The following is a 24,975-nucleotide window of genomic DNA, read 5'->3' as shown; positions in this document are numbered from 1 at the left end:
TCTTCTTGCCCTGGGGATTAGTTGCTTGGTTGTCACTCACTGGTCCACAGGTTTTCTTCGGGGGACATGAGATGGACACAGCTTTCTTTGTTCGATGACACCTTGTGGAGTCATGCTCCCTCCGGGATGTTCCGTTTACTCCATTCAGAGCTCCCCATGCTTTTGTAGACACATCTTGGGAGTAAAAGATCATAGTGGTAGGGAGAGAAGCAAGCTAACACTAGGAATGGAAAGGAAAGATAACAAGCATAATGGAAATGAAATGGAAACAAGTACTCACATGATACCAAAGAGCTTGACGTTGACTGATGTGATAGATGATAGACAAGTACAACACTAATAGTGTGCCACTAGACTCTAGAAAGTTACAATGTCTATGGGATATCTCCCAATATGACACTGGCATGTCTAGGACTCACTAGACTATAAAACCACACCTAGACTACCTAGAACACTCATTTTAGACTCACTTTAGCTTCATATTCCAACACCCCCCCATGAAGGCAAGGTGAGAGACTACTGGAATGGAACCAAGAACAGAGCATGACAATGACAATCATCAAACTGTGCACCCTATGTAACTCAGAGGCTAAAGTATGAGCATGTTCAGAGGTTGATCCAAGCATTCTCATGGCTTGAGACTCAACATGCTCAGAGGCTCACGTTATAGCATGGCTACATGACCAGCTCATAAGTCTAGGAACTCAGCCAGGTCTGATAACGAGACCTATCAAAGCCAATACATATGGTTCCCACTGTACATCCCCCCTTGGCTTCATAACAGGACATGTTAGGAAGCCACACACCAAAATAGGAAAACCAATACATATTTTTAGGAGGACTATCCAAGGCAGAGGACCTTTAGACTCAATGAAAACAAAACACTCAATACATATCATTTTTGGGGGACGAGACCCAAGGCTGAGGACCCCAAAATACATCAAGCTATAGGAATAATAAAAATAGATCAGAAACAAAAGTCCCGATCATCAGGTACATAGACCTCTGAATAGAGAGAGAGATCTCTGATGTCAGCAGTAAGAGCATGAGTCGGTGTTGAAGCATCATCTTCTTCTTCGTCTTCACTTGTTGCAGCCCCAACCAAGTTTGACATGATCCTTGTGTTGTTGCTTGGCAAGCTTCTGAAAGCAGCGATCCTCGGTGTGACCAAGCTTCCCACAGTGATTGCATTTGAAAGGCTTGAATTTGCCTTTGCCTTTGCCCTTGGAGTACAGTACAGTGGAGTCCAGAGTGTCTGCATATCGTCTTTCATGATCAATGAGCATAGCAACCATATCATGATAACCCATTTGTGTCACATGCAATGTTGGTATGATCTCCCGGTACTAAGAATTTTCCTCAATGCTCGAGAGGAGCACAACAACTTGATCATCTTCCCCTACAGGGGCCTTCAAACTAGCAAGCTGAGTGACAAGGGATTCCATATGATTCAAGTGAGCAAGCAGAGAGTCTTCATGCTTCATTTGCAGCTTGAAGAATTCATGTCTGAGGAATACCTTTGAATTGATGATTTTTTTGCCGAACAATTCTTCAAACTTAGCCCATAAGTTGTGAGCAGTGGAGTCAAAATCAAAATGATGAATAACGTCATCACCCAACCCCAAACCAATGAGAGAAAGAGATTTGTCATTCAGATTCTCCCAATGTGCAATTTTCTTTTCATCTGATTGTGGCTTTTTCTCCTTGCTATGCACAACATTCCACACTCCATCTTTCATAAGTACAAGACGCATCTTTGTTTGCCATCTAGGGAAATTCTTACCATTAAACTTCTAGAACAAAATGGTAGTTGATTTGGAAGACTCCATGGTTGGAAAAGAGTAGAAATGCAAGTGTAACTATCGAAAGATCACCTTGATAAGTTCTTCATGAGCTAGAGCAAGTCTGGAACTGCTTCATGGCAGACAGAAGTAGAAGGATAGCAGCTCCAAGAGAATGACAGGCAGAATACGGGCACCAACTTGTGGGCAGCAGTTCCAAGAGAATGTTAGGCAGAAGGAGCAAATGGTGGGCTGGAGCAGAGGTCAATGATGAAGAGGATGGAAAGCTCCACGTTAAGCTGGCTGCATCATGCTTGGGCTGTCAAATCGTTGAGCTCTAGAACAAAATCCGCACACAGAAACAAATTTCGTCACTTCTTGCAAGGGCTATAACTTTGTTGGAATATAAAGCCAAAGTGAGTCTAAAATGAGTGTTCTAGGTGGTCTAGGTGTGTTTTATAGTCTAGTGAGTCCTAGACGTGCCACGTGTCATATTGGGAGTTATCCCATATACACTATGGCTTTCTTTCTTTTTTTTCAAGAAAGAGACTTCTATTAAGTAAGAGAAAAAACCCGTGAGAGCAAGCTCAAAGCGGAATACATCATGAAATCATGAGGATAAATAAAATTCCCTCAAAGTGAGGTGGAAGACAACCAAGGCTGAGGCTGAAAGTGCCACCTCAACCCTGTAGGAGTCTTAGAGAAGAAAGGAGAATCCTTCCATTCCTTGAAGAAAGAAGCCCTCCTAGCTGAGGCTGCACGGGAGTCTCCCTGCATACTCGTCCATACAGCCATCAAAGTATGTACGGTGTCTGTCCAGATATGTCTGTCCAGATACTAGCCAATGTGTGCAAGGCATGAACCTGAGTACCCTCCAAAGCCTCTGTGCATCTGGCTCTTCAGATATTCCAGGATGCTATGCTCGCTAGAATCTCCCAAGAAGTATCCACAGAGGCATGTATAGCTGTAAAAGGAAGGTGTGGTACCACATCCAACGAACAAGACTCAATCTGACGACGTCGAACCAAAATGGCCCGAGAGGAGTCAAGTCTCTCATAGAATACTTGAGGCCCTATAAGAGAAAGCCAAGCCATTGAGCCCCATGTCATAAAGAATGGGGAGTGGGCAAAGTGACTGAAAATCCTGGCTACCCCCATCCAAATCATCCTCGCCTAGCTGCAATCCCATAAACAATGCTGAATAGTCTCCGAAGCAGAGAGGCAACGAGGGCAAGTAGGGTCGGCTCCGAACTTGGATCTCCAAAGATTCTCCAAAGATTCATTGCAATCCCACCATGGATAGAGAGCCAAAAGAAGAGAGTGATCTTTCCATTCCTGTGGGATTTCCAAAGTCTCCTCCAGAAGCACCTCTGCAGATCCGCAGTGATATCAAATGTCTCCCAATAAGGAACTCTAGGAGGTTTCCAACCTCTACTACTGAGCTGAAATCTCTTGGCTTTACTGACCGTGTAACGAAAGAAGGGGATGCTCTTCTCTCGATGCCCTGCGTCAATCCACTCCTACTCTCCAGGGTCCCACTGCAAATACCTAATGGGAACTCCCCCATAGAGCCAAAGCCTCCAAGACCCAGTGGAGAGTAGCTGGGGGTCTGGGTCAAGGAACCACTCTGAATCAGATCCCTGCACCAAAAGACCTACAACCCTGATAGGCTGAAAAGCAGACTCAAGCAAGATGTCCTGTGTGGACCTGAGCAATCTGCCACCATCCTGCACACTAAAAACTAAAGCATCCTCCTGTGCATCTCGAAAAGCCAAAACCTGAAGCGAAACATCGCCTCTCGTAAAAGTACCTGCCCAAGTGGAGCAAGTGAGTGGCATATCATCTGTATCTACCCAATCCTCTGGAAGGGCTGCCTCAATCTGTAAGATCCTCCTTGCACTCCCTCTGAGATGTCCTATAACCTGAGATTTGGTCTCCTCTGGAAGCCTGTGGAAAGCTTTCCAAGACCCCAAAGATGATGTAGGTTCCCTCTCCCACCTAGACCACTGCATGTAGAGTGAGGCACCAAGTGGTCTGCCATGATCATCTAAAATACTGTCATTCCACATGATGGGTTGCCTATCAATCTCTTCACGAGAGGAAGGAGGAATCCTCCGAAGAGTGCTCTTGAAACTGGCCCATGCTTTCAGAATGGCAACCATGAGAGGGGACGAAGGTGATTGGAGTTGTGCTGTGGTGAAGATCCACCTAATACTGCTCATCCAGTCTCCTCCTGAAGAAGGTGTGTACCTCTATATGCTGCTAATAAGAAAGGCCTTCCACGGTTCCTGCCCTGGCATAAGTCCCCGCATCACCATCTTGCATAGTAAAGCTCTGCATTGTAAATCTGGGTCAATAATATTGAGACCCCCTTCCTGTGTAGGGAGCATGAGGGTCTCCCAAGCCACCCTGGCTAAGGCATCTACTGTGCCATCAAGCCCACTCCAAAGAAAATTTCTGATCGGTCTCCTGTGCTAAGTGATGCAGTCCCTAGAACGGCACCAGCATGAACAAACAAACCAGGCCGTGGCCAAGAGGACCTGGTTAACCACCACAACTCTAGAGGCAAGATCCAGCTTGGCTGAGCTCCAAAAAAGGAGCTTCCTCTTGATGCTCTCCAACACGGGAGCAAATTGCTACGTAGAAGAAATATCCAAGCCGACCTGGCAGTCCAAATACCTGACAGGCACACCCCTTTGAACCCAAGTGAATCCTATGTCAAGCCCCCAAACTGGAGTGTCCTGATCACTAATCCAAAGGCCGTTGGATTTATGCCAAATTATCTGAGCCTCCGCCGCCAAGCAAAATAAATCCAATGCTGTCCTGAAAGAAGTGAGCGTCTGTGGAGTGGCATCCAAGTAAACTGCTGTGTCATCTGCCAACTCACTGTCAAGTAACTCCTCTTCCCTTCTAATGGGAAGTCTCAGCCGAAAGATGTCAGCTTGAGATCTAACATAGATACTCATAGCTTCGGCCACGAACAAAAAAAGAAAAGGAGCAAGGGGGCATCCCTGATGGACTGATCTAGAAATCTGAAATCTCTCACCCCTTATCCCACCAATAAGTACTTGGTTGTGGGCTGATCTGTACAAAGAGGAAACACCTCTGATCCAAGCATCAGTAAAGCCTAAACGTAGAAGGGTGCCCTCCAAAAAACCCCAATCTACTCTGTCATAAGCTTTCTCAAAATCCAAAAGTAGAATGGCTAGATTTTGGCCGCTTTGCATGGCCCACTCTAAAGCTTCCTAGAAAGAGAAAATGTTATAAAAAATGCTTCTGCCATGCACAAATCCCGTCTGAGTCTCATGAATGAGATCTGGAAGAAGGGGCTGCAATAGGAGGCTGATTGCCTTGGCCAGAGTCTTTCAACAAGTCCCCAGAAGTGTGATAGGCCTCCACTGGGACACTAGATTTCTGCAACCTCCTTTCGGGATAAGGTGGATGAGACCCTTTGTAAGCGACCCAAGCATCTCGCCAGAGTCCCAAATGCCTTGCAGGGCTGAAGTAATGTAGTCTCCAATCATATCCTAGAATGCAATGAAAAAAGAAGGGGTAAGGCCATCCGAACCTAGGCACTTGCCCTTGTGAAGGGCTGAAAGTGCAGTCCTGAACTCTGTGTTGGTGAAAGGTGCATCAAGCAAAACATGCATATCCGGTTTCACCAACAAAGGGATGCTCTGCCAAATAACTTGTCTAGCATCCTCTCTATCCTGAGTCTCAGGATCAGCAGTAAGAAGGGCAGCATAAAAATCTGAAGCTATGCGCAAGACATCATTTGGATCTGTCTGTAAAACCCCATGTGAGTCAATAAGCTTGGATACACTCTCTCTACTATGTCTAGGGCCAAGAGTAGAGAAAAAGTGTTTATTGACTCTGCCACCCATCTGAATCCAGAAGGACTCCCGTGCATGAAAGGCATACTCTGCTCTCTGATCAAGCAATACCCGCTGATGAGCCCTTGCTGCGGCAAGGCGCTCTTGAATCTAAGCATCTGAAGACCATTTCTGCTCTTCCCTCTGCAAAGTTGCCAACTGCTGGCGAACACCAATCTCACATCTAAGAATATCTCGTCTCCTGGTACAAGCAACTGAGAGATAGAAGTCGCTAATACCAAAAAGAAAATGCAATGAAAAAAGAAGGGGTAAGGCCATCCGAACCCGGGCACTTGCCCTTGTGAAGGGCTGAAAGTGCAGTCCTGAACTCTGTGTTGGTGAAAGGTGCATCAAGCAAAACATGCATATCCGGTTTCACCAACAAAGGGATGCTTTGCTAAATAACCTGTCTAGCATCCTCTCTATCCCGTGTCTCAGGATCATCAGCAGTAAGAAGGGCGGCATAAAATCTGAAGCTATGCGCAAGACATCATCTGGATTTGTCTTTAAAACCCCATGTGAGTCAATAAGCTGGGATACACTCTCTCTACTATGTCTAGGGCCCAGAGTAGAGAAAAAGTGTTTATTAACTCTGCTACCCATCTGAATCCATAAGGACTCCCGTGCATGAAAGGCATACTCTGCTCTCTGATCAAGCAATACCTACTGATGAGCCCTTGCTGCAACAAGGCGCTCCTGAATCCAAGCATCTGAAGGCCATTTCTGCTCTTCCCTCTGCAAAGCTGCCAATTGCTGGCGAACACCAATCTCACGTCTGAGAATATCTCGTCTCCTGGTACAAGCAACTCAGAGGTAGAAGTCGCTAATAGCAGAAAGGGTAGCAGCTACATGTGATGGCAATGGCTACCCACCCTGGACATGAGAAACCCATATCTGCAGGGCTGCCTCTGTAAGGTCCTCCTCTGTGTATAAGGCATCTTGAATCCTGATGCTGGCAGACCGGCCTCTCAAGTGAGGCTCTGAGATAGCCAGCACAACAGGAAAGTGGTTTGAAGTGGAAACCCCAGCATCAATGCATACCGATCCACCTCTGTCTAGTGCCCAATCATCTACATAGAATTTGTCAATGCGTGCATGAATAGGCATCGGCTACCTCTTGTTCGACCAAGAGAACAGGAGGGACTGTGGCTGAATAAGAAAGGCATCATCCAACCAAGTATCTCTGCCATAGTAGTGAAAAAGGAAGGCATCCCAAGCTGCTCTCTCCAAAGAGTGAAGTCCTCCTTCTCTACCTCCTTTTTTGTCTGAGGGTAACTCAACCATGTTAAAGTCACCTCAATCACCCATGAATCCGCAATGGGGGCCTAGGAGAGCAAATCCTTCCACATAATGACACGTTCCCCTCTAATGTTGGAGGCATACAGGTTACGGAAACCAACCTTACGCCCTCCAATCAAGAGAATAATCCACTGAGCTCTAGAGGGAATAATGACTCCCTGTCCAACAACTAAGGGGAGAACCGATTGCGAAACTGAAATAGAAGTGCCCCCCCTGGTGCCCAAGGCAGGCGACCAAAAAGTATGGCCAGAAAGCAACTTGCCTGACTTGGCAGTATCTCTAGAATCCAGGTTGTGCTCCTGAATAAATAAGATATCAATGGAACCCCCAGTAACACCTGGATGAAAATGATCCTGTATCAACTGTCTACGGCGGTGATGTGGGATGCCACCTAGGCCCTGTATGTTTCAACTAATAATCCTCATCGACGGGAGGATGTAGAGTGGAACACCTCACCTGACCTAGTGGCGGAAACAAACCCCTCAACAAGGGAAGACCTCCTGCTCGAGGAGCGAGGAATGGAACCAAGTGGCGAAAAATCAACAGGGGAAAGAACCCTGCCACCTGAAGAAGAAGCCCTGTCAATAGGAAACCCAATCACTGGCTCACCAAAAGTAGAGGGCATAAACTCCTCCTCTGGGAAATCTGAAGCATCTGCCAGGGCTGAAAATGACTTCCTGTGAAGCAATCTAGACACCGGAGTACGAAGGATCCCTTCTGAGGGAAGAGGATCAATAGTGTAAACCATCCCCTTCCCCTATCCAAGGAAGGAAGTGAGGACTGCTCTCGATCGTGTGTCTGCCCAGCCGCGGAGACCTCTAGTGCCTCAAGGAGAGTGTCTGGCACTGCTGGTTCTAGGGGAGAAGCTGCAACTGGGGAGGAGGTCGAAGCTTCAGCATCTCGGACTGTGCGAGGTGAGACTGGAGGGACAGCCCGAGGTGAAGCAGAGTCCACTAGTGTACCCTCGTGAACTGAAGGAGGGATCTGCACACGAACCGGAAGCCATTGGAATGCGTCGGGTGCCCTTGAGGTAGAAGGTCATGAGGCAACTGAGGTAGAAGGTGGCGGTATCAAAGGAGCGCTCCGTGGAGGAGCACTCTGGCGAGTAGGAGCTAAACCACCATCCTGAGGAGGACCGCCATGTGGAGGTCGAGGAGCAGGTGTTGGACCTGTACCACCCCCCTGTCGAGGCCGAGGAGCAGGTGCTGGACCTGTACCACCACCATCCTAAGGAGGACCGCCATGCGGAGGTCGAGGAGCGGGTGCTGGACCTGTACCAACCCCCTGTCGAGGCCGAGGAGCAGGTGGTGGCCTTTACTACCCCCCTGTCAAGGCCGTGGGACGGTAGCTGTACCAGCGGGCTTCTTGGGCCTTTTCTTCTTTCTGGGGAAATCCCTGGCAAAGTGTCCAATGGTCCTGCATATCCTGCACTAGTTCCGCCTGCGTGTAATCTCTATTCTCTGGCAAAAAAAGGAACCATCCGGGCGCTAGATCATAACATGGTCCATCGTGAGGTTAGGATCCTTATAGAGGACCCTAACTCTAGGTACCCCATGAGCCTTGGTTGCCTCTGCTGTAGTCAATGGCAACCCAGGGAGGGGTGGGATCTTAGCAACCGCACCAAAATGCTCCCCAATAATAGAAAGAAGTCGATGGTAAACCTGGGGAAGCTCGGAAAATCTGATGAAGAGCGAAAAGATTTCCTTATCTGCCTCCATTGGGTCGAAACTAATATCAAAGGCGTCAAAGAAGATCTTTCTGTGTCCCAGGTGTAAAAACTCAGCCTCTGGAGTGTCAAAAACAACCTGGGAAAAACCTCGTCCTAGAAGACGAACATCTAACAATCGTAGAGTGAGGTCTGGGGGGAGAGCCGCAAGCATCTAGTCTCTGGCTTGGGATCTGGAAGGGTGAGACCCGAAGGTGCATGGTAGCAACGTGGTAGAGCATTCAATCTCTACGTCCTTCTTGAGCTGCTGCAACTCGTCTTTAGAAAAAGTAATAGTTTTCGCGGCTACTGGAGGTGGAGTAGGATTGGCTGACAGAATATCCATCGCTAATCGAGGTGAGGAGGCCAACTCTGACATTTTTGGGGCTGCTTCCGCTCCAAAAAATGCTGCGGGAGAAGGAAGAGGGGGAAGACAGGAAGAAGGAAAAAAAGGCGGGGGTAGGGAGCGGGGTAGAAGGAGGACTAAGGCAGAAGCGGGGAGAGGGAGCAAGGTAGAGTGAGCGGGGGAGCGAGGAAGGGGAAGCGAGCTGAGAGGGGAGGGGGCAGCTGAGCAGGAGAGGGAAGAAGGAGGTAGAGGAGAGGGAAGTAGAGACAGGGGGTAGAGGCGGGGGTAGGAAGCGGGTAGAGGGGAGGGGTGTAGAGACAGGGGGAAGGGTAGAGGCGAGGGAGGGGAAGAGGCAGGGGGAAGGGGTAGAGGTGGGGGAGGGTGTAGAGGCAGGGGGAGGGGGTAGAGGCGGAAGAAGGGTAGGGGGAGGGAGGAGGCGGGGGGAAGGGTAGAGGCGGGGGAAAGGGGAGCGGGGTAGAGGGAGCAGGGGAGAGGTAAAGGCGGGGCAAGGGTAGAGGCGGGGGTGAGGGGAACGGGGTAGAGGGAGTGGGGAGTAGGAAGGAGGGAGCGGGGGAGCAGGGAAGAGGAGAAGCGGGCTGAGAGGGGTAGAGGGAGCGGGGTAGAGGGGTAGAGGGAGCGGGGTAGAGGGGTAGAGGGAGCGGGGTAGAGGGAGCGGGGGAGCAGGGCAGGGAGGAGCGGGCTGAGAGGGGAGGGGGCGGGTTGAGATGGAGAGGAGGGGAGGGGGCAGTGGGCTGAGAGGTGAGGGGGCGGGCTGAGAGGGAGAGAAGGGGGAGGAGGGGAGAGGCTGAGGGCGGGGAAGGAGGAGCGGCTGAGGCAGAGGGAGGGGGTTGAGGGAGGGGCTGAAGGAGAGGGGGCAGCAAGGGAGGGGGCTGAGGGAGGGGCTGAAGGAGAGGGGCCAGCAAGGGAGCGGGGAGGAGCAGCAGCTCACACCTATTGGATTTTCACTTCACACTATGGCTTTCTAGAGTCTAGTGTCACACTATATAGTGTATGCTTCTATCAGGATCTAGAAGCAAAATCACGGCTTTGTGTCTTCAGCAAAGTTGTAGAGGACTTTGAGTACTACAAATTTCGTTTTTACATCATTGCAATCCGAGTATTCTGTGAAAAGTTATAGGCCTTGCAAGAAGTGATGAAATTTGTTTCTGCGCGCGAATTAGAGGAGCATGATCCGAACGTGTGAAAGCATGATCAACCCAAATTTGACAAGTAAAGGCATCACAATGTTGTGGATCAATCTAATACCATCTGTCCAAGCGTGCCCAATAAGAAGATTGAGCATTATGCTGAAAGGTATAACCCGGAAGCATGGGCTGTAATTCCTTCCAGAGATCAACCAGGCGCAACTGAAGCAAAAAATCAGACCATGCCTGTGTTTCAGAAGCCAACATATGAGTGTGGCCTAAGGTGTTGTCACCCGATTGAGGGGCATTATTAAAGTCACCACAAATGAAGGCATGTTGTCGCCATGCTCGGACTTAGAAAGTACCTATATTGTAGCCTAGATAAAACATACACACATATATATAGTTAGCCTTACATCAGTTTAAGACTGAGAGTCTTTTGGTTTTGATTTAAACTCTCTAATGAGTGCTATCCCGTCCCGGTAGACTGCCCATTCACCATCCTTCCTGGCAGCCCGAACCTTTGCTAATTCCTTTACCTTATCCTTCAGTTGAGCCTTGGTCAGTTCCTCGGCTATCCATATCTTTGTCCCTTTCAGCTTGTGAGATTGTCACAGAACTTTTATATGTATGTCTCGTGAGTTGAACGTAATGATAGCATAGCCATTACGTTGAGTGATATGAACTACTCGAGCTTCACCGTCATCATCTGGGTTGTCAGGATTGTCATCTGCATCTGCTGTCCAGTCAACAGTAGGCATGGCTGTTTGGACATGTGCTAAGGTATCACTAAAAGATTCATCTTCTTTATACCATCCTTTGGAAGCCCCCCAATTCTGATTTTCAAAGCATTATCCTTTCTAGCTACATGTTCTTTAATCTCTTCCTGAATATCAGCTTTGTTGACCTTTGCATCAAACTCCACAGTCACTTCTTGCTTGGCTGTCTGCATTTCAGTATGAACTTGACTGCAGAGACTAGTTGGGGGGTAGGGGGGGAACCATTGCATGACTTTATAACCTCGTCAATGACTTCCTTCTTACCAAGTCCTTCCAAGACTTGAATTCTAGCTATGGCATCCGTTAGCTGAATCCTCAGCTCTCTCACTTGATCCTGTAGGAAGTAAATTTGTTCATGATATCCAAGAATTGGTCAGTCAAAAAGACGACCTCGTTCATATATATGTCTTTCTGCGACGTTTTTCGCACAATGGCACGGAAAGTGGATTGAAACAGAGAGGCGAAGTCAAAAGGAGTCGCGGTGAAGAGGGCGTTCAATGCAGGGCGAATACTCCTTAAGATAAAGAAATGGCCATGCGCTGAATATAAACGTGCAAAGAAATACCTCGCTAGTATCTCCTCTCTTCTCTGTCCCTCCACTGCTGTCGGCAATCTTCTCCCCGCCTGTGCCACTTACAGCCCATGAGAAAGGATGTCAGGAGCGGAGACTCACCAGGTGTCAGAGGACACGTCATAACTCCGGATGAAAGCTGTACACAAGGAAATGTCCACTGGAGGAAAATCAATACCATCAAACTGCGTGAGGGTGGAGTGCCCACCATCAGTGGGTGCATCCCGAGGTGCCACTCGTCGTGCAGCAAGAGAGAGTGAATAATCGGAGCCGCCATGGTCCAGACTAGAGTCGCTTGAGGAAGTGGGAGAATGAGCTGTAGGATGATCCTGGTCCTCATCAGAGCTCACTGTGATGCTGGGGCCCGTTGGAGTAGCATATGGAGCAGGTACATCACAAATACCCAATGGAGCAGATACTGAAGTAGAAGTGCCTGCAGGAGAATTCGGGGCAGCAGCTGCACCCGGTGCTGTTGGACCTATAGGAAAATCTGGGGCAGTAGATTCACCAGGTGCTGTGGGAGAAGTAGTGGTCTTCTTGGGGAGCGGTCGAGATGTAGGGGGACTCATGGAACTGCTTGCCGGAGTACTCTGTGGCACTGGAGAGGGATGTGAAGGGGACCCTTGAGAAGTCATCTTTGCATAAAAGAGAGTGAAGAGTTAGTATTTTGGGAGTCGAGGTTTGTACTTGAAGTGCCTCTCTGGCATACAGGAGGAGAGAATAAAGGGAGCGCGAAGGGAGGAGAGGATAAAGGAAGCTGCCTGGAGTGATTGCAGAGGAGGGGCTGTAGGGAGTGAGTGCGAGAGCAGCAGTGATTGTGCAGGAGGGGGCTGCAGAGAATGATTGCGGAGGGAAGGGGAAGTGATTGCACAGGAGGGGGGGGAGTGATTGCGGGGGGGGGCTGACTGCGGAGGGGGGTGAATGCGCAGGAGAGGGGGGGGCTGATTGCGCAGGAGGGGGGGGGGCTGTTTGCACAGGGGGGGGCTGATTGTGCAGGAGGGGGGGGCCTGTTTGCACGGGGGGGGCTGACTGCGCTGTAGGGAGGGAGAGGGAGCAGCTGAGGGAGAAGGGATGGCGCAGTAGGAGGAGGGGGATGAAGGTGCACTGAAGGGGGAGAGCAGCGAGGAGGCTGGTGGGAGGAGCAGGGAGGAGGAGCAGAGGAGGAAGCGCAGTAAGGAGGTAGCAGCGAGGAAGAGGAGGCAGCAAGGAGGGAGCAGTGAGGAGCAGGAAGGGGCACTCAAGGATGAGCTGGAAGAAGGGCAGTAGAGGGGATGGAGGCAGTGAGGTTGCAAGAGAGGAGGCAGGTATTGGAGGATGAAGGGCACGCTTGCTTGAAAGGAGGAGTGCGACGGAAGGAGTGAGGGGGAGCCGAGGTAGAGGATAGGTTCTGAGCAGCCAAAGTTGCAAAAAAGCAACTTTGGTAAATTTAGTGGAGCTTGGTAAAAATAGTGGAGGAGAAGCGCTCACGAGGGGAGGTGAGGGATCTAGAGAGAGGTGGAAAAGAGGGGAGAGAGGGGGATGAAGTTAGAGAGAGGTGATGGGTGGAGAGAGAAAGGCTTTGAAAGAGAGTGGTGGTGGGGTGGAGAGAGTGTGCTTGTTAGAGAGAGGAGGGTTCAAGTCACTACCGAAGCTAGAGGACATGAGTGTACCTTTTGCATCATCCACCAAGCCTAGAGTATACTGAACCTCCTTGTCCATCTTCATCGAAGCTAGAGGACACCGAGCCTCCTTGTTCCCTCCACCACCGAAGATAGAGGACACCGAGCCCCCTTGTTCCCTCCTCCACCGAAGCTAGAGGACACCGACCCTCCTTGTTCACTCCACCACTGAAGCTAAAGGACACTAAGCCTCCTTGTTCCTTCCTCCACCAAAGCTAGAGGACACCGAGCCTCCTTGTTCCCTCTTCCACTGAAGCTAAAGGACACCGAGCCTCCTTGTTCACTCCACCACCGAAGCTAAAGGACACTGAGCCTCCTTGTTCCTTCCTCCACCAAAGCTAAAGGACACCGAGCCTCCTTGTTCTCCCAATCACCGAAGCTAAAGGACATGGTGTGTTCTTTTCACCTAGGAGAGAGAAAGTTGTTTTGAACCACAGGAGAGAAGATTGTTTTGCACCACAGAGAGAGAAGAGGTCCTTCTGTGCACCAGGAGAGAGAAGGGCCTTCTGCATCACCAGAAGGTTTGCACTAGGAGAAGGGCCATTTGCACCATCAGGAGAGAGAAGGTCCTTGTGTAGCAGGAGAGAGAAGGTCCTTCTACAACAGGAGAGAGAAGGTCCTTCTGCACCACTAGGAGAGAGGTCTTTTGTACCACCAGGAGAGAGAAGGACCTTCTGCATCACTAGGAGAGAGAAGGTGGTTGTGCACAGGAGAGGGAAGATTGTTGTGCATCTAGAGAGAGAAGGTGGTTTTGCATAGGAGAGAGAAGGTGGTTGTGCACAGGAGAGAGAAGGTAGTTGTGCACCAGGAGAGAGAAGGTGGTTGTGCATAGGAGAGAGAAGGTGGTTGTGCACCAAGAGAGAGAAGGTTGTTTTGCACATGAGAGAGAAGGTGGTTGTGCACCGAGAGAGAGAAGGTGGTTGTGCACAGGAGAGAGACGGTGGTTGTGCACAGGAGAGAGACGGTTGTTATACACTAGGAGAGAGAAGGTTGTGCACTAGGAGAGAGAAGGTTGTTATACACAAAAGAGAGAAGGTGGTTGTGCACCAGGAGAGAGAAGGTGGTTGTGCACCTAGAGAGAGAAGGTGGTTATGCACCAGGAGAGAGAAGGTGGTTGTTGCACATGAGAGAGAAGGTGGTTGTGCACCAGGAGAGAGAAGGTGGTTCTGCACCAGGAGAGAGAAGGTGGTTGTGCACACAAGGAGAAGGTGGTTGTGTACGTGTGCACTAGAAGAGAGAAGGGTCCTGTGCACTAGGTTGGCTTGTAGAGAGAGGGTGAGTCTAGAGAGAGAGTGCATTTAGAGAGAGAAAGTGATAGAAGTTCTCGAGAGAAAGTGCATCTAGAGAGAGAAAGTGAGAAAAAGGTCTCTAGAAAGAGAGAGTGCATCTAGAGAGAATGTATGTCTAGAGAGAGAAAGTGGGAATATTTCTCTAGATAAAGGTACATCTAGAAAGAGTGTGTCTAGAGACAGAAAGTGAGAAAAAGGTCGCTAGAGAGAGAGAGTGCATCTAGAGAGAGAATGTGTTTAGAGAGAGAAAGTGACAAGTCCTTAGGAGAAATCTCGACGCTATGATACGGGAGCGTAGCTCACCTTAGACTTCCATGCATCCATGGGGAGCTTGTGGGTGGTAGATGGTATTGCCAATGGGTTGCTGGCAGTTCCGTGGCTAAATGTGAAGGCAGATAGGTCGTTCTTGACTTGTGTGAAGCCAATTGATCAAAGAAGAGGTTGGGCTGTTTGCCCTTGCTGGAATTTTGAAGAGACCTAGCTATGGTGTCGCTAAGAAGCAGATCGGGAGTGCCTTGATCGATCGCATGTGAGCTCTGTGAGTTGAGAAGTTGACTGGCAACTATAATTTCTTGAAAATGACGGGTGACTGATGCATCTGCGAGTACCTCAACAATGAAGAGCTCTAGTTATGGCAAGCTGTGTCCGGTGTTTTCCTCACTTCATGTTTTCAAGGATCTTGATAGGAGCTGGAGGGTGGCTGCTTATAGCAAACCCGGTGTCTATTGTTGATTATAGAAAAAGCCTTGCTTGTGATGATGAGACTATAGGCAGCATGTAAGTGATGAAAAGTGGGCTTCATGGAGTCCAAGGTCTATTACATAACATGCTTGTATAGCTCATAGTGTAGATTCTCTTACAGGGTGGTAGTTTGAGCATATGCTACTTGAAGTCAAAGAAATCCGAGGTTGTTCTCGACGGATTTTGTCAAGGGAGATATGAGCATGGTTGTTTATACCTTGAGCTGTCAGGAAGTGTTCATGGCAGTTATGCAGTTCTGAAGTTGTCATTTTTTTGGGGTTTATGTTTCATGGGTCTTCTATGTACTTTCTGAGCTTGATCTTAGTTAGTAGGAGAAATGTCTTCAGCTGTATAGTCCATTGGGTTTTTTTTGAGGTTGTTTGGCTTCCGAAGGAAATGTGGCCAGAGTTTGAGTTGTATATAGAGGTGTGCAGAGACAAGAATATTGAATGAATGCCTTTTACCTTTTGATGGTGTTGTTCACTTGCTTTAAATGTGGATGAGGGTGGCTGTGAAGGTGGACTATGCTCTACTGCTTTTGTCCACCCACGTTTTGGTGCCTCCACGGAGGAGTTCACTTTAGTTTACAAGACTAAAAGAGTAGATGTTCTGAGCGTGTTGCAAGCAATGGGAAGAAATCCGCATATGAGAGTAATTCACTGTGAGTGGTGCGGAGGGTGTGCTCACAGGAAGGACAGATGCATTGAAGTCCAGCTACGTGTGATCCGACTTCGTGCTAGAGTGCAAAGAGCTCTGAAATTGCTTGCCCGCAGGAAAAAGAATGCTCTTCAGATGCAGAGTGAGCTTCTTCAGTAGTGTGTTCGCTTTGTTGCTTTCCAGTTTTGTTGTGGTTGAGATATGCCAGGGTGTGGCAGTTGTAGGATTGTGAGGATGGCACAAGACTTCCCAGAGTATTGGGGGATGCCGTATGAGAATGCAGTAAGGTTCCAGAAAAAGATGGAATTTATAGCACTTATGAAAGATAGGGAAACCCCTGAGATTTTGTTTTAGATCATGAATTAGTGCTTGTTGCAAAAGCATGGGTGCAGACTCAAGTTGCTACCTTCAGGACTGTTCATCCTCAGTGGCAAAATCCGGAGTATACAGTGGTGAGAGCAGCCTTCCTTGCACGGTTTGTACAAGCCAAGGGCCCTAATGAAGTTTGGAAAGAGCTGTGCAAAGTGAGGCAGGAGGAAGAGCAAGATGTGAATCAATATCTAATTCAGTTTGGGAGATTACGGAGTTTATGGTGTGAAGCTCTTGTTCCATAGGTACCGCCTTAGATGATCAAGCATGATCGTTTCATAGCTGGCCTGAAGCCTACACTCAGATTGAAAGTGGAGTTGAAGAATTTGCATAGTTTTGAAGATGCAGTCAGAGTGGCCAGGGAGAAGGAATGGAAGATCAAGAGGCTAAGGCAGCTTGGCATGCAAGAAGAGCCTAAGAATTTGATTGGAAGTACAGAAGTAATAAAGGTTTATGCAGAGAGGGAGCCGGCGTTTGTTCCTGTGCAGGATGATTCCCTGAAGGACTTGCATGATGCTGTAGAGCTTATGAAGTCACTCAGCCTGAACTGGATGGAGACTGCAGGAAGAGGAAGAGGCCGAGGTGTACAAAATAATAGGAGAGATGCACAGGCTGGGAGTAAAGGAAATTCAGTTGGAATAGGTAGAGGACGGGGATACATGAGCAATGTGAAGTGCTGGAACTGTGGAGAGTGGGGACATATCAGCCCTCACTGTGATAAACCAGCAAGAGTACCTGGAGAAGTTTATCCTGTAATGCAAAAGACAAATGACAAGTTAGGAGACTTTTCTATGGAAGTGAAGGATCTGAATCAACCCTCTACCAGTGTGATCAAATAGGAAGGCAATCAGCCTAATTAGGGTAGAGACTATTCCGGAGATCATGCCAGTGGCAAAGAGAACAAGGAGTGCAACAGGAGAAAATGGATCCTCTACAAAAAAAGGAAAGCATGTGGAGTTTGATCTCAGTCCTCAGTCTCCTAAAAAGAAGAGTCGGAGGCCCAGGAAACATTATAAAACTTCAGATTTGCACATTGGTCAAGGCCAGGAGAAATATACACTGATGAATGATTTGAAGGGGAGGACAGCCAATATAACTTTTGCACAGTTACTTGGGTTGTGCCCGAAGCTCAAGAGAGAATGGAAAAAGTTGGCTAATCCAAGAAAAAGTAATGAGCAGGAGCCTACGAGAGGAGAAATGGAGATGATGTTTGTGGAAGATCTTCCAAATTTATGCCCTGTAGTGGATGCATGGTGTGGAGGTATGAGTGATCCAGATAAACATGGACTTATCGCAGTAAATATGGACGTATCGTTGTTGACTTATGTAGGCTGCAAGATTTTGTGGTTAAAAACTCATAACTAACTTGTAAGAATCTTTGTTTTTAAAATCTTTAAACATTTCCGTAAAAAATTAACATGGATCTATCGCGGTAAGCTAACACTTTGTTTTATAAAAGTTGACGAGGGTATGAAGTAATGGGACAATGTTGCTGAAAAAAATGGACACATGTGACCACGCCACTGAAGAAGAGGATGCATGACCATGTGCTTGGGTCATATGTCCTCTTGATGACTATGTCCCCATGTGACTATGCCATCCTGGTGACCATGTCCTCTCCATGACTTGTGTCATCTTGCGACCATGGTCATCACCATGACTTGTGTCATCCTTGTGACCATGCCATCCCCTGACTTGTGTCATCCTTGTGACCATGTCATCCCCTGACTAAGTGACTGGACATAGCTAGTCCTGCATGATCTCGATATAACACACGCTGCTCTCTCTAGGGAGTGAATGCCACCTTCCCTACCACCCCTTTTGTTGTTAATTCTGGAGATTATGTCCACCTACTCTTAGGTTAAAATCTATGTAATCTCATTCTATCCTCGTTAAACCCAACATTATCATCTGGCACACCAAGGCTTTCATCCTCACAGCCCCACATGAAGGTACTAGGATCAAAAGGGTGTATAAACATTAGCATGGGTATAGAAACATTGGATATATATAGAGCATCCCAACCTCGTGAGGCATGCTAGCCGGTGGAGGATGATCTCATAAGTAAACTAATACGAATTCCTACAGACCTGGATAACACTATGGGTCATACATCAACTCCAAATGATGTGTCTATCATGGGAATGCGAATGGCTGTACATCATGTAAAATGTCATTTTGGGCTACCCTTGTGAATGGATGGTGTAGTCTCACGATGTATAAACCATTGGAAAGAATGAACTCATGGTGTATAAACCAGGGCAAGTACGAACTCATGGAAATTGATACCACCTGAAGCGGGCCATCTATCAAGACCATTATAGATTGTGTGTGTGAGAGAGAGAGAGAGAGAGAGAGAGAGAGAGAGAGAGAGAGAGAGAGAGAGAGAATGGCATGCAAAGAGGACTTGAAACTGTTAAGAAAACCCAAGAAAGCAATATTATGTCTTTATTATGTAATCCCTTTAAAAAACAAAACTGTGCTGATTGTTTTATTATAGGTGCAAGGTCATTGGCAGAAGCCTTAAAAAGCAATGGAATTCTTGTGTGCTTGAATTTGGTATTCAACAAATTAGGTGATGAAGGAGGTAGAATAATTTTTGATGCCCTGCAAACGAACACAGCTTTACAAGTAAGAGAAGATCTAGAGTCTACTTATTCTTATCATGATGGCAATATGCTTTTTGTTTATGTTTGTGTAGTAAGTTATGATGTCATTTGTTGCACAGTAGGGTTGCATACAATGACATGTCCACATTGGGGGTGACTTTTATAATTTAACGAAATTTTTTGTTCCTCCTCCAAAAACTTTGTTTCTCAAGCCTAGCTCTATCGGAAATGTGGTATTTAGATATTTAATATTGTTGCACTTTCTATAGATCTCCCTCTTAGTAGACTTATGAATTGTGGGACAAATCCAACACAATCAATTTCCTTGTGGACTAGGAGACCAAGGGTCTTTTATAGATCTCCACTTAGCAGATTTATGAATTGTGGGACAAATCCAACATATTCAATCTACTTGCGGACTAGGAGGACCAAGGGTCTTTTAGCTTCATATCTAGAAGAGAAATCCTAGCATGGGAGGCTTTTTTTAAAACGATAGGCAGAGGAAATTGCTTCAGATCTAGCATCCTATCTAGGTTATAGAGATTTGTCTTCAAGATATGGTCTAGTAGATGGTCTGATTCAAAGGTACTAAATATATTGGATTATTTTTATTGAAGAACATGGGAAGCTCATAGAGTTAGGTGTACATCAGATTTTGAGGGCTTTGTTAACACTCATACTGAACCAAATCTTTATGTTTTGCAATAAAAATCAATTTTTGTAGAGAACAGATCAGTAGGAAAGTCCTAGCAAGAGGCAATAGCAAAAACCATAAGCCTCCTAAAAAGGGCCAGAAAAAATGAAGCAAACATCAATTCGTTAGCTTGATTCATGGCAGCTCCATGCTCTGCTCATAGGCGCCACTCTCTTGGCCTAGTGCCCAGCTTGCAGCAAGCAGCAAATAGCCCGCTTCTTTGCCCGTCCATTTTTGCCTTTCATTATGCTTTCCCATATTTCCATTCCGTTCCTTGTCTCTTCAAATTCAATGTTCAGTCGATTCAATGTTGCCTCTGGGAGTGCAGACAATTTTTCCTTCAAGATCACTAGATTGGTCAACAATTTTACCCCTAATCGTTCCCTCTTTGTAGGTGATACATTTGTAGTTGATACATGTGGGCTTATATTGCATGTTAGGAGCCAAGATTATTAGGCACACTGCCTATTAGGTGTGAGAGGACGATCGTTTGGACTAAAGTTTTGCAGATGATAATGCGTTTACTCACAGGATGATATGGCTGCTTTTGATTAGGTGAAAGTTGTACACTCTCTGCTTGGCTTTAGGATCATAAGTAAAAGATGGTAAACCAAGTGACACTGTTCCACTTCTACTTTTCACTATGGTACGAGTTATTAGTAGGAGATAACTCATCCAAGCACTTCATCCACTTCTAATTTGAACAATGGTATAACTGGCTCAGTGGACAGTTTGTCCAAGCGGACTTCCTCCTCTTCCTCAGCACTTACCTCAGATGGGACATCTAAGGGAGTGAAGCAATCCAAGCTCATGATTTCATCCAAGGGACAAACTTCCAAGAGTGAATGATTATGCGTTTGGAGTTTCAATCTGTTTGTCAAAAGTCACTCGGGACATGCTGTCCAGCTCAGCTGAGGAAGAGGGTATTCGCCTCCTTTCTATCCCTTTTCTACTCTCCACTCCACAACTTGTCTAAACCTTGTACCATCTCTAACACTCACCCCTTTTTAGACTTGGAACTGCAGATAGGAGGGGTGGTGGTGACCACCAAGCTCAGACCTCTTAAACATTTGAAATATTGAGGTGTCACCTTTCATGTGGCTCACAATGAGAGAGCGTTGCCACTAAGGCGATATATTCCCGACCTGAAGCTTGCACATCGACGTAAATCCCAAAGGGTTTATGCACTTAACCTACCAAACAAGGTCAAAGCCAGCTTACTACTTGAATTTGAGAGATTATATGATGCCTTACATCACTTGCTAGATCTAATCCATGTAACACCGTGAATGAGGTGTTGGATAAATAGGGTCAACTATCCATATCCAATCAAATGTCTCTAAATTTTTGTGGCATGGATTCTGATGTATCTGGGTTTTTTCTTATAGTTCTGTAGAAATAAGGAAAATGCAAAACGCTTCACACTATAGAATATCCTGCACTGAAACAGATCTTAAATTATATCCTCACAGTTTTTTGGTGTGGTTTTGTTCAGAGATTAGGACTCGCAAGCTGTGGAGTTGGAGAGGACACTGCATTTGCATTGGGAAGGCTAATCAGCACCTCTCGGTCACCCCTCTTGTATCTCGATATATCAGCAAACCCTTCCATCGGTAGCAAGGGTGGGGATCTACTCCATTCAAGCATGGTGAGTGCTACACCTCTTAAACTAGTGGTGTAAAATAAAGGGTTTTATCTATAAAATGCCAATTCTTTTCTCAGTATTTTCACAGTGTGTTATCTTTTGATTTGTGGCCACTTCTACACTTTATCCCAATTTTTTTTTTTTTGAGCCACCCTCTTTGCCTAGGGACAATATGTGGGTGAGACTGATCAATGCTTCAATTAGCCTAGGGGCGAGATAGACGTTCTCACCATTTACATTGGAGACTATCCAACTTCAAATATGTCAAGAAGCATTTCCCTGCTCTGGATATGATTATGTAGGCTGTAATTCTTCATGATTGTAGTTATTTTTTTGGGCTTGTGTCTTTAACATTTGGATTTTTTGTCAGCTCACAAGATTGCCATGAAGTCTTTTAGGCAAAGCGGCTGCACGCCCTAATGGATTATGATTTCTTTCATGTACTGTTTCACTTGTAAAGCAGAGAATCAATCTGTTTGCTCGTAATCCACCTTTAATCTGTTAGGAAATGGAGTCAATTTGAGTGACTTTTAGTGTGTTTCTCTTGAGTTCTAGAGTAGTACTATACTACTTTATATCCTAGAGTGCCACGTGTCACTATGGGACTTATCCCATATACATTTGACACTTAGAGTGTGTGTGCCAATCCTATAAAGGCATTGTACTTTCTCATGTCAAATCAATAAAGCCTCAAACCTTTCTTGATCATGTAAGTACTTTGCTTGGTTGTACATTTCTTTCTAGCATTCTTTCATTTCCATTATGTTTGCCTAGTCTTGCTTTTCTACTTTCCTTTCCATTCCATGTCTTGCATCTTCATATGGTATTAGAGCTAGGCTATTTTCCAAGAGGTTGAGGTAAGAGATTGAAGCCTCTCTCCCTCATTCCCCTTGGAGGAATGCCTTCTCCAATTCCATCTTGAGCTCAATCTTCTCTTCCACCCTGAGCCTCACCATTGGAGAGCTTCACCAACAAGAGATCGTGCTTCAGCTCGTGGCATTCAGCTCGCCATTCAGCTCGGGATCTCCTCGCCATTCAGCTCGGGATCTCCTCGCTATTCAGCTCGCCATTCAGCTTGTGGTTCAGCCCGCAGCAAGCAGCAAACAGCCCGCTATTATGCTCGCCTCTCTGCCCGCTTCTACTCGCCTCTCTACCCGCAAATAGCCCACCATCTTGCCTGCTCGCATCCCTGCCTGCAAACAGCCCGCCATCCTGTTGATCCTCTGCTCGCCTCTTTGCCCACGTAATGCTGCTGCCCATGCTGCTCCAAACATCATAGCACTGCTGCCCACACTCTCCTGCTTCTGCCCGCCATCTCCTCTTCTACTCTTTCATTCCGTCCATCACTCTCATTATCCCGCTATCTCTCCTAGCTCTGTCAGCTTCATGGGTTCGATTTCCACCAACTCTCTCCTTGTGGACAAATTCAAGGGGGACGGATTCCCAACATGGCAAACAAAAGTTCAACTTCTTCTCATGAAGGAAAATGTTTGGGATGCCATCGAAGATGATGAAGTACTTGAGGCATCAAGGGAGCCTCAAATATGCAAGATTTGGAAGCAACACAATTCAAGGGCCATCGCAATCATCGGGCTTTGCCTTCATCGATTCATCATATCGACTTCAAGTCCAAGGCTAAGGAGATTTGGGCACGCCTCGAGAATATATTTGGTAACAAGATCACCAACTCCAAGGTTTTCCTGAAAATGCAATTTTATAAGTTGAAAATGGAAGAGTTTGATACCTTGAGTGCACATATAGCAAAAATTCACTCTTTAGTTCAACAATTCTCTAACTAGAAGTGTTGCCCGGATGACGAGGACAAAATGGCTGTCCTCATGACAAGTATGGAAGGGATTTCTTGCTTTGAGAATGCCCTTGAAGTACTTCGCATTGCATCGACTACATTCGAAGATATGGTGTCTCTTCTTCTTGAAAAGGATCACCGCAACAAAGAATCTCCATCCTACTCATCGGATACTACACAGGCTCTTGCCTCCACCAGCAAATGGAGACCTAGGCCATCGACTCCACCAGCACGAGGAAAGACATTCAAGCCGTTCAAGTGCACTTATTGCAACAAGCTCGGTCATACTGAGGACAGGTGCTACCAGAAGCTTGCTCAACAACAATTGAAGGATCATGCCAGTTGGGTGGCATCCGCCACTAGTGATGATGCAGACGAAGATGACCATCCGACATAGGATCATGCTCTCATCTAGAGGATGATGGAGATCATGATTTTGCTTTCTAAGCATGATATATTTGGGTACTCTGCCTTGGGGGTGTTTCCAAAAAATGAATGCAATAAATCATATGTGTGTAGTCAATAAAGGTACTTTGCCTTGGATAGTCCTCCTAAAATGATGTATTTCTTTTCTATTTTTGGTGTGTGGCTCCATGTTCCTCATTAGTCTTTGGAGCCAGGAGGGGATGTACTGTGGGAGCCATGTGTTTTTTGGTTTTGATAGGTCTATTTGTTGGTGCATTGGTCTCCTAGACCTCTGAGTTGATCATGCATCCATGCATGATGAGCCTCTGAGCCATGCTAGATGAGATTTCTATGTTGTGCTCACTAGCCTCTGAGATTGTGTGGGAGCCATGTCTAGTTTTAGACCGGCATGCACAGTTTTGATGACCGTCATGTCCTGTTCTTGGTTCCATTCTAGTAGTCCCTTACCTTTCCTCAATGGGGGGGTGTTAGGAAATGGAGTCAATTTGAGTGACTTTTAGTGTGTTTCTATTGAGTTCTAGAGTAGTACTATACTGCTTTATATCCTAGAGTGCCACGTGTCACTATGGGACTTATCCCATATACATTTGACACTTAGAGTGTGTGTGCCAATTCTATAAAGGCATTGTACTTTCTCATGTCAAATCAATAAAGCCTCAAGCCTTTCTTGATCATGTAAGTACTTTGCTTGGTTGTACATTTCTTTCTAGCATTCTTTCATTTCCATTATGTTTGCCTAGTCTTGCTTTTCTACTTTCCTTTCCATTCCATGTCTTGCATCTTCATAATCCACCCTTTAACATTTAAAAAATGGGATCCCAGCTGTGTGCCTTTAAGGTTGTTTTAATGCTTTCCTGTCTGTTTGACTTTATATCAATATCAGTTCCATTCCATGTCTTGCATCTTCATAATCCACCCTTTAACATTTAAAAAATGGGATCCCAGCTGTGTGCCTTTAAGGTTGTTTTAATGCTTTCCTGTCTGTTTGACTTTATATCAATATCAGTTGACATCCATATTGATCTTTGACAGGAAATCTTGATGCTATTTGTATCAAAGCTAAAGATGTTATCACATTCATATGCTTGTTTAGGAAGTGAAGATCCACTTGATTCCTTAATCATAAGAATGACTAACATGCTAGGGACTTCAGTTTTAACATTATTCTTTTTTTAATATTGAATGACTATCATATGATATCTGAATGAATTCGAGCTCCACGATATTGTGTTAAGAATAATATATTCTTAACACAATATCGTGGAGCTCTAATTCATTCAGATATCATATGATAGAGAAGGATGCCACCTTTGGTTTCTGTCTCTTCATGATGTCCTTCCTCTTTCAGCCTCTAACTTTGAGGATTTTGAGTCACTCAAAACAGTCACGTTTTCTCTACAGGTGCAGGATGGTGTGAAACTCCCCAGTTACCTTGATTTGCAACTTTGTGAGATTGGTCTTGAGCTAGAGCAGTCGATTACTAAGATTATCAAGTCCAGGAATGATGAAAAACTTATACAATCCCTGTCAAAGACTGTATCATTTACTCCATATCAAATTTGAATTTTTTTGATCTATGCCTT

The 24,975-nt window shown here is 46.3% G+C and overlaps 1 protein-coding gene across 1 annotated transcript in view; it reads left to right on the top strand.

Moving 5' to 3' along the window:
* LOC147889828 (uncharacterized) overlaps positions 1-24,975 on the top strand; it is a 181,417-nt gene that overhangs the window by 146,310 nt on the left and 10,132 nt on the right. Inside the window, exons 6-8 of the mRNA XM_087391322.1 lie at positions 18,712-18,842; positions 21,010-21,162; positions 24,800-24,928. Of these exons, the coding sequence (XP_087247448.1) occupies positions 18,712-18,842; positions 21,010-21,162; positions 24,800-24,928 (413 nt within the window). The remainder of the gene's footprint in view (positions 1-18,711; positions 18,843-21,009; positions 21,163-24,799; positions 24,929-24,975) is intronic.

Source organism: Dipteris shenzhenensis, chromosome 20 (genome assembly GCF_047967505.1).
Source record: "Dipteris shenzhenensis isolate YYH24624 ecotype China chromosome 20, Dip_SZ_1.0, whole genome shotgun sequence".
NCBI classification, from domain to species: domain Eukaryota; kingdom Viridiplantae; phylum Streptophyta; class Polypodiopsida; order Gleicheniales; family Dipteridaceae; genus Dipteris; species Dipteris shenzhenensis.
The sequence above is the reverse complement of the archived record's forward strand: the minus strand, read 5'-3'. Positions and strand labels throughout refer to the sequence as shown.